General features: G+C 57.7%; 1 protein-coding gene across 5 annotated transcripts; it reads right to left on the bottom strand.

The window, feature by feature from the left end:
- Window positions 1-229: 229 nt before the first annotated feature.
- Window positions 230-9295, bottom strand: SLC30A3 (solute carrier family 30 member 3). 5 transcript variants are annotated; one of them, XM_029938086.1, is made up of 8 exons: window positions 9051-9293; window positions 8660-8915; window positions 4957-5138; window positions 4137-4283; window positions 3086-3284; window positions 2754-2859; window positions 2354-2488; window positions 235-1220 (listed from the first exon to the last, which is right to left on the bottom strand). In XM_029938086.1, exons 3-8 carry the CDS (start codon window positions 5084-5086, stop codon window positions 381-383), a joined length of 1557 nt encoding a protein of 518 aa, XP_029793946.1. In that variant the 5' UTR covers window positions 5087-5138; window positions 8660-8915; window positions 9051-9293; the 3' UTR covers window positions 235-380. The 5 variants fall into 5 exon arrangements, with proteins under 5 accessions (XP_029793943.1, XP_029793945.1, XP_029793946.1 ...); XM_029938088.1 differs by lacking the exon at window positions 8660-8915 and adding an exon at window positions 3881-4034 and having other exon boundaries at window positions 977-1220; window positions 9001-9295; XM_029938087.1 differs by lacking the exons at window positions 8660-8915; window positions 9051-9293 and adding exons at window positions 3881-4034; window positions 8416-8653 and having other exon boundaries at window positions 977-1220.

Below are 9295 nucleotides of genomic sequence, written 5' to 3'. Positions count from 1 at the left end.
GCCTCTTCCTTACACAGCTCAGGAGCAAGGCCCCCAGCAGCACGATGTCCAACCAGTCTTCTCCAAAGGGACCAAGCTTCCCTCTGACCAGCCGGAGGCCATGGTGCGTGCAGGAGCCTTTAGGAAGGATTCTCCGAGATCCCTTGGCTCCTTGCTTCCCAACTTTCTCCTGCAACCAGGCCCGTGGCACGTGGGGCCTCTCCCTGAGCCAGAGACCCAGGCTGTGAAGTAAGGGGAGAGAATAAAGGGACTGGAGGGGTTTAGCCTCCGCGAGGACAGATATTTGAGGGTAGAGACGGTGGAGGGGCTGGGTAGGAAGTGGGAGGACTGTGCAAGGAAGGTCGCTCTGACTTCGGGATTCCTCTCCTGCTCCTGAGGAATCAGTACAGGGGCTGAGAGGTGCAGTTAGACACAAGTTTATTGGTGGAGCTGCAGCGGAGTCCTCCCTCTCTCTGGGATAGCCGAGGGCACAGCACCAACAGAGGGATGGACAGACAGACCCCCGAAAGGACACATGGATGGTGCAGACTCAGAGAGACCATAGCACAGCCACATAGGCACAGAGACACACAGGCCACAGCACCAAGAAACACACACACGCAGACAAAAACCACAGGGCTTGAACACACGGACAAAGTGCGGGCTTTGGGGCTCCTGCATAGACAGAGCGAGGGCCACGTGGGGAGGGGGCCCCTGCTGACCTCCCCCAGGCATAGGCACACCGACAGCACACAGACAGGCAGATGCCCCCAGCCAGCCAGCCAGCCAGCCTGCCACACGGACAGATGAATTGCATGGAAAGGACATTTGTGCTCCCAGACCATAGAGTGGGGACCGAGGGACTCCCCCCCACCAGTTGATTCCCATTCAGCCTGACTCCTGTCCCCCCCACACACACATCCACTTTGGTCTTGCCACTGGGGCTGGGGGCTGGGGCATTGGCAGGTGGAAGGAGGGAGAGAGGAAGGGGTACGGGCCCAGTTCTGTCCCTTTTCCGAGAGCGGGGAGGCAGGAACTGAGAGTCTAGGGCTGAGCCAGGGCCTGGCAGTGGGGTGAGGGCAGGGCCTCGGCTCAGGCCTGGGGGGGCTCCCGACAGCGCAGGCACTGGGCCATCTCGGGCTGGTACTGCTCAACCTGCAGGGTACAGCTGGAGAATCCAAACCGCGAGTGGAGCTGGGAGGTGGCTTCAGCCAGGACAGCTTCAGGGTCAGCCGTGGAGTCTGTGGGAGAGTGATAAGAGGCAGCGAGTTCCCGGGGGGAGTCGGGAATGAGGCAGGGGCCCAGATAAGGCCGGTGGAGGAGGCCCCGATGGCTTGCACAGCATTAAAGCCAGGCTTGAATGAGAAGCTTTATTTTCTTTCTGTATTGTATGAACAGCCTCAAAATGCCAAAGAAAAGGTTGGAGAGACTCAGCCCCAAATCGACCACGCCAGCAGGCGGAAACACCAAACCATTCTTATTTTCCTATTCTCTTCCGCTCTATGACTGTTAACATGCAGCTGTGCGTTTCTGCAGCCATAGTGCCCGATTTCCCAGGACAATCCAGATGTTAAATATTTTCTGCCATTGTCCCTCTAGAGTTACGATCAACTATCCTACAAAGTATAATATTTTTGGCATCCAAATTGCATGTCTCTGATTGCTTCTTGCATCTGGAAGAAACTCAAAAATCCTTTGTCAGCTTGTGAGTCACCATATATATTTTTAATAGTTGAATCATAATGTAGATATAATTTTACATTCAGCTTTTTTCTCTTAGCTTTATACCATAAACATTTCTCCTAGTTGCCATACAGTGCTCGTAATCATCATTTTGAGTAGTTCCATGATACCCCACTTCAGAACGTACCTAACTGTGCCCCGTCACTAGACCTGTTGGTACTAGGCTAGGGATTCTTTTTTTTTTTTTTTAAGTTTATGTATTTATTCTGAGAGAGAGAGAGAGCATGCATGAGCAGGGAGCGGGGTAGAGAGAAAGGAGAGAGAGAATTGCAAGCAGGCTCCACGCTCTCAGTATGGAGCCCAACATGGGGCTCAATCTCACCAACCATGAGATCATGACCTGAGCCGAAATCAAGAGTCGGACCCTCAACCAACTGAGCCACCCAGGTACTAGTGATCTTTCAAAGGGTTGCTGGGTCTCTGCACTACGTCAGAGAGGGGGAAACCTCCCTCCACTCAAACACCCCGTCCAGGGCTCCTTGTCTTCAACATGCATGTGTGTGTGAGAGAGAGACCAGGAAAGACAGAGACAGAACTATCTCCCTAGGTTTGGAAGGGGAGCCTTCGGAGTGCAGTTGGGAGGTGGGGGAATGAATGTTTCTAGGAGGGAACTGGGCCAGTGTGAACTCACCAATAGCCAGGTGTGCGGAGGCAACGTGGTAAGTGAGCGTAAGGGACCACAGGTGCAGCTCGTGGGTTGCCCGGACTCCTGGCACCGACAACAGTGTGTCCCGCACGGGCTCAAACCCCACACTCCGGGGGGAACCTGCAAACAGCACCCGCCATGCTTACTGCCACGGGCACTCCTGCCCAAGGGCAGCCCCCCACCAGACTCTACCTCCCCTGCCCTGTACCCATTTACCATTAACCCTGCACAATTCACCCTTCTAGCAATAGGCCTGAATCCTCCTTCTAGCAATAGGCCCCAGGGCCCAGACCTTCACCCAACCCTCTCTTTAGAAGAGAGGTGGCTCAGAGCTGGAGTGAGAGCAGACAGGGCTCCTGTGAGGGAGCAGCAGCATCTGATTTACCTTCCATGAGGACACGAAGAACATCTCGGAGGGTGGGAGCTGTGGATCCAAGGGCGCAGATGGAGAAGAGGAAGGTGCTGATGGGGTCAGCTGCCTTGTACTGGGGCTACAGAGAAAGAGATCTCTAAGCCCAGGAAGCAGGAACCTTCCAGAGGAAGATCTAGGGGTTTCTTGGATAGATGGGACCCCAGAGGCTCCTGAGAGCCCGGCTGCAGGGAAATGACCTGGGGAGCCGGGGGTCGGCGGGGTGGGGGAGGCCAAGGGTCCTGGGAAGGAGGGGCTGGGGTGTGGAATGGGGAGGGAAGGCTGGGGCAGGCCTGCACGCACAGTACCTTGAAGTAGATGAGGACAGAGGCGGCCAGTACCCCAAAGCTCTGCAGGAGGTCCCCCAGCACATGCACAAAGGCTGCCCGGACACTGGTGTTCCCCAGGGGCAGGGGCTCCCCTGGCCCCTCCTCCAGCGGCGCGTACTCTGCCCCCCTAGACCCGTGGCTGTGGGGGGGCCCGGCCTGGTGCAGCACAAAGGCCATTCTGAGGGGGAAGCAGAGCAGCTTAGCCCAGGTGGCCCGTTCCTGGCCTCCGCGGCCCTGTTTCCATGTCTCCCCACCTCCCCTCCCAGGAGCCCTTTCTCCACCTACTTTCTCCCTATTCTCCAAACCCGGGGAAGAAGACAGCATCAGACAAGAGAGACAAATCGTGCAGCCTAGGGGGTGGGAGGATGGGTGGGAATACTGTACTTGGTGCTGGAGACGTGGGTTCAGATCCTGACCCTGCTGCGTAAACAGCTCCGTGGCCTGGGCAACTCACCCGACTGCTGCTTGGGATCTAGTTCCTGGACTGTATGCAAAGGGCGATACAGTCTCCCTCTGAGGGTGGTCATGGGCCTTCAGTGACATAGTACTGGATGAGAGTCCCCCTCCACCCCCTCAGGGTGGCGGGCACGTGGCAGGCCCTTCCTAAACGTCTGCTGACTCTGACTTCTAGGTTTCTCTCCTGTCTGTTCTCAGGCAGCCCTGGGGGTGCGTGTTGCACGCCTGTTGGGGAGGGGAGAGAGCCAGCTCTCCCGCCCTGGAGGAGGACCCCTCGCCCTGAGCCCCGCACGGTGCCTGCTCCATGCTGGAACGTACAGCAGATTGGCACAGACTGCGATGCTGGCGGTCAGCAGCATTGCACCCCCCTCGATGTGGTAGTCGCTGTGCAGCAGGCGGATGAAGGCCAGGTACAGGAGGATGCCAGTGACCATCCAGAGGGAGACCACAGAGGCCAAAGCCCCCAGAGTCTCTGCAGGGGGAGACAAGCTATCAGAGACCCGCCCGGGACCCTGGGAGGCACCTTCTGGTAGGCTTGGCTCGGAGGCTCACTGGATCATGCAGGGCGCCTTACCTGAACGGTGCCAGCCAAAGGTCATGATGCGGGTGGCAGGCCGGGTGGAGAGCCAAAGGGAGAAGAGGCTGCCCATCATGCTGCCCACATCCGCCAGCAGGTGGGCCGCGTCAGTCATAATGGCCAGGCTGTGCGCCAAATACCCACCTGCAAGGCAAAGCAATGGGCGGTCGGGGTGGCAATGTGTGTATCAGCACGGAAAGCACTGGGGGGACGTGTGCCAAACTGTGAACCGTGTTTTCTCCTGGCGATGAGATGACAGGGAGTCTTTATTTTCTTCTTTTCACTCACCCACATTTTCTCATTTGTCTATAATGGCACATTCTAATATCAAGAAAATAGGACTTTAAAAAGACTAGCTATGGGGAGCCTGGGTGGCTCAGTTGGTTAAGCGTCCGACTTCAGCTCAGGTCATGATCTCACTGGTCAGTGAGTTCGAGCCCCATGTCAGGCTCTGCTGACAGCTCAGAGCCTGGAGCCTGCTTCGAATTCTGTTGACTCTCTCTCTGTTCCTCCCCTGCTTGCATGCTCTCTCTTTCTCTCTCTCTCAAAAATAAATAAACATTAAAAAAACAAAAACAAAAACAAAAACAAGAAGACTAGCTAGTGCTGAGAAGCCAGCCCTGGCCCTCTGCCCCCGGACCTCTGGTGCTATCCCTCACCCTCTCCCACTTCCTGGGCACCCAACTCCCCACGCCAGCCATCCCCTTCTCTGCTTGCCCCCCCCCCCCAGAATATTGCTGGGACGCTCTCCCTGGGTGGAGAGCGGCTGAGGCCCCTGCCTAGGGGATGGGGTCAGAGGAGCTGCTCCCCAACTTACCGACCACCTCCCCGGCCATGAAGACGCAGCACACAGCACAGGCGGCACACAGCTGCCTCTGCGCCTGCAGCCTCTCGGGGGTGAGGCCGGGCTGTGGCAGGGGGTCCCTGTGGCAGTGGTGGGATGGCATCTCCACAGGCTTGGGCTCCTCGGGGAGGGGCTCCGAGGGCTCTGCGAAGAGACTGAGGCGGGCAGCACAATTCAACCTGGGGCTTGGCCACCGTTGACTCCGTTCCTCACTCCCAGGTCCTCGGTCCCCCCAGCCTTCATCAGCTGTGGCCCAGCACTCCCTCCGTCTGTCCCAAGGCCTGCTCAAACCCGGGGGCCTCGGGGACAGAGGGCCACATGAGAGCTGGGGGTGGAGCAAACAGCTCAGATCCCAGCTTCCCTTTTCCTTTCAGACACAGAGGCACAGAATCTCACAGCTGCAAAGCACCATAGAGACGGGAATTGCAAGTATGAGGCTCAGAGAGGGAGAGGACATATGGAGGCCACACAGCTAGTTCATGGTGGAGAGCAGACTCCACCATAACGAGCTGATAGGCACCATAAGAAACACAAAATCAGCAGGATCACGCTGATCTCTGGGGCTTTTGGTGAACAAATGTGTACATAAGTACTATGACATGTAGCCGAAGGTAGCTATTGCCATCGGAGCAGTCACAACAAAGGGCTGTCAGCGCTCAGAAGATAGAGGGGTAGAGGAATCCGAGAGAAATCAGGAAAACAACTGGAGGCACCATGAGAAGGGCCTTGAAGGATGGGGAAGGTGTTGATAAAGACGGGGTGAACACGCCAGGTTGGGGCAATATGAGAAGATGGTGTCAGAGCATGACGCCAGACGGAGCACATGATCCTGGTCTTGGTGCCTCCCTCCCAGACCCGTCTCCTAGTGCCTCCACTCCAGATCCTTCGTCTTCCCTATCTAGACATGCAGCTGAAACGTGGCCATTTAAGAGAGGCGTGGAGGGCCGCCTGGGTGGCTCAGTCGGTTGAGTGTCTGACTTCGGCTCAGGTCATGATCTCACAGTTTGCAAGTTCAAGACTGTCAGCATGGAGCCTGCTTTGGAAGCTCTCTCCCCCTTTCTCGGCACCTCCCCTACTCACACTCTCTTTGTCAAAAATAAATACGAATTAAAAAAAAAAAAAGAAAGACAGAAAGAGAGGAGTGGAATATTGGGACCCAAAAAGTCTGAGGTTCCAGGCACAGAGAACTAATGGCCAGATTCCACACTGGGGTTGTCATGGGGAGGACAAAGTACAGACTGCTGTGGATGGGGAGGTAGTGGTAGGAGCACTGGATCTGGAGTCTGCTACACGTTAGCTGGACCCTTAGTCTGACCATAAGCGCCCAGTGGAGGCCACCTTAACTGTACAGTGCCATCAGCCTCCCTTGATAAGTGAATGGGGCTAGGTCCTCACCGGGGATGCCAGAGGTTGAGCTCAGGCTGAGTTTTAGGCTCATTCTGGCCCAATTCTCAACCCTACTACTACCCAACCTGAACCCCAGCAAGGCCCGAATCATCCACAGAACAAAGAGCCTGACTAGACAGTCCTAGAAATACTCATGGAGGTGTGACAGAAATACCCATGAGTGAAAATGAAGGCTCCAGATAGAAATGCGATCACAGCAGTAAGTGAGGAGGGATGCCTGGGGCCTTCTGGCTCAGGAAAGCTGTGCCAAGTGGGTGAGCTGAGGTGTGAGGGAGGTGGGGGGACGTTTGGTGCTTGTAAGGAAAACTCAAGTGCTGGCAGGTAGATTAATTTCTTGGAATTTTCTTCCAAGATGAGAATCTTGGTGTGTATGATTCTGGGTATGTTTCCAGAGGAGACAAGGAATGAGGGTGGCTTTGAAATCCTTGCTCATTCTACAGTGAGGTCTACACAGAGTTGGGTGCCCAGGACTCAGGTGGCCAGGCAGTGCACACCCAGGGAAGCCCGGTCTAGTGGGAGAGACAGATGTGTCACAGACGACATACTAGGCGAGGAGAGGCTAGGGCCAGGGGGATTATGAACAAAGGACTTTGGAGCACCAAGGAGCGAATGACAAACTGTAATGGGGGTGAGGAGAAAGTCACAGAGGGAGAGCTGTTTAACATGACACCCAGGTGAAGAAGGGGCTCCAGACACATGGAATGCCGGTGACAAGATGAGTGGCAGGGAGTTTTAAGTGTCAGGAGCCAGGGAAAGGGCTGAGGAGGAAAGTGGGGGCTCAAAGGAACATCAAGGGAGATACACTGACTGATTTCATAGATCCTTCCCACGCCTTCAGATGACCTTGCTGATGTAGATCAGTCTGGGAGGGAGACAGGAGAGGAAATGGAAGGATCCAGAATAGACGAAGCCACAGGGCCCCTCCACAGAACTTTAGGGAAGGGGCAGGTAGGTGGGAAGAGCCTCTTTCAGAAAATACTGCAGGATTTGGTGACTAATGGTCATATGAGAATGAACACGAGCTGGGAGTCAGAGATGCGGGTCTGGAGAGCGAACAGAGGCTGCGGGGCTGCGGGGCTGCGGGCAAGATGCCGTTATTCTAAGGCCCAGAGGAGCTAGTCATCAAGGTAGCCGCCCATCAACAGGCTGCTCCCTTTTGTTAGGCATGAATTGGGCACTAAAGAAGCCTCATTGTTGGGGTGCCTGGCTGGCTTTCTCGGTAGAGCATGCGACTCTTAATCTCAGGGTCATGAGTTCAAGCCCCACATTAGGTGTGGAACCTACTTAAAAAAATACATTAAAAAAAAAGCCCCCTTGTTGGTGTGGGTGGGTGTGTAGGGAGGGGCTACATGCTGTTTGGAGAGAAGGAAAGGGAAGTCGGTTTCCTCTTGCTAGCCTTCTGAAACCCCCAACAAACAACAAATGATAGAGGGGTAGAGAAGAGGGGTAGAGGGCGCGGGTGTGGGCAGGGGACAAAGGCCTGAAGCAGAATCAAAAAGGATAGGTGAAGAGACCGCCAGTGCCTGGGCTGAGCCCCCACAGCTGCCCACGTCTGCAGTCCCCTGCAGGAAGGAGTCAGACGGGAAGTCTGTCCTCCCTTCTGTTCATCCACTCCCCCACCCACCCAGGTTTATGGCCCCCACCCAGGGAAGGAGCGAGAAACACACAGAAGCACCACATCAGAGACAAAGGGAAAGGTGCTCGGAGGGAAACAGAACGATGAGGAGAAATGAAGAAAGAGAAAAAGCCGGGGAGCCTGTCAAATTTCCAAGACAAACGGACGGTCAGCCAACAGACAAAATGGCCAGTGGAGGTGGCCGGTATGGGCCTGGCGCGGCCGCTCCGGGGGACAAGGCAGACAGAGCCGGCGGGCGCCCGGCGCGGGAGGCCGGCGGGACGCGGAGGAGGTTCTCCGGCCGCCCCCGGCCCGCTGTCCCGGCCGCTCCGCGCGCCTCATTTCACACCTCGCCGCCCCCGGCCCCGTCTGTGCGGAGCCGGGAATACCCCCTGCCGCCCAGACCGCACCTGCTCCTTCCCTGCCACCCCCTCGCTTCCCGGCGGCCGCCGCCCCCCAGGGGCCCGGAAGAACCGCTGTGGAGCCCGGGCCCGTGTTCGGCTTGGGTGCGCACAGCTGGCCGTGGCTGGAGGGGGCGCCCCGAGCCCGAGCGCACGGAGGGAAGGGCCAGGGGCCTGCAGACGGGGCTCCGAAGCCTGGGAGGCGAGGTGCTCGCACTGCCAGGGCCCTGGAGCAATGCAGGCATCGGGGCACCTGGCGCGGACTCCAGCCCGACGGAGGAGCAGTAGTTCGCGGAGAAGTCAGATGCGGCGAGGGCGGCAGAAGGGTCCGGAGGCTTGGGGGACTCGCCGGGGAACGGTTTTGCGGGACCGAGAAAAAGAAGGTGGCCGGGAGGAGGCAAAGCAGGCTGCTGGCAGGGTCAGGGGGCGCTGGCTATGTAGCCGGAGAGGACGGAGAGGGGCGCCGAGAAGCGGAGGGAGTTGCGGTGCGCTGGGGCGGCCAGCCGGGGCTGCGCCGAGAGAGAGACAAACGAAATGGACGGATGGCATGAGGGTGGCGCCCCCGGGCCGAGGGCCAGCCCAGGTCTGTCCTACCTCTTCAAGCGCAGGCCGCCACCAGCGCCGCCGCGGTCCCGGGGGCTCACCAGGCGAGTGGTCTCCGAGCCCCCCGTGGCAGGAGAGGGCTCCATGTCACCGCGGCCCCGACCGTCTAGACCCCACTGAAGAAGGGAGAGGCGGGGCCGGCCCTGCACCAAGTCCGAGTGTCCAGGCGACCCCCGGACTCCCCGCAGGGCCGCGGGGCCACCAGAGTGGAAGGAACTGCAGCGACAGTGGCGCGGGGAGTCCGAACTGCAGATCCCGCGGCCTTTGGAGCCCCGCCCCGCGTGGG

This window comes from Suricata suricatta, chromosome 4 (assembly GCF_006229205.1).
Source record: "Suricata suricatta isolate VVHF042 chromosome 4, meerkat_22Aug2017_6uvM2_HiC, whole genome shotgun sequence".
Taxonomy (NCBI): domain Eukaryota; kingdom Metazoa; phylum Chordata; class Mammalia; order Carnivora; family Herpestidae; genus Suricata; species Suricata suricatta.
Note: the sequence above shows the minus strand (reverse complement) of the source record. Positions and strands in the feature narration are given on the sequence as shown.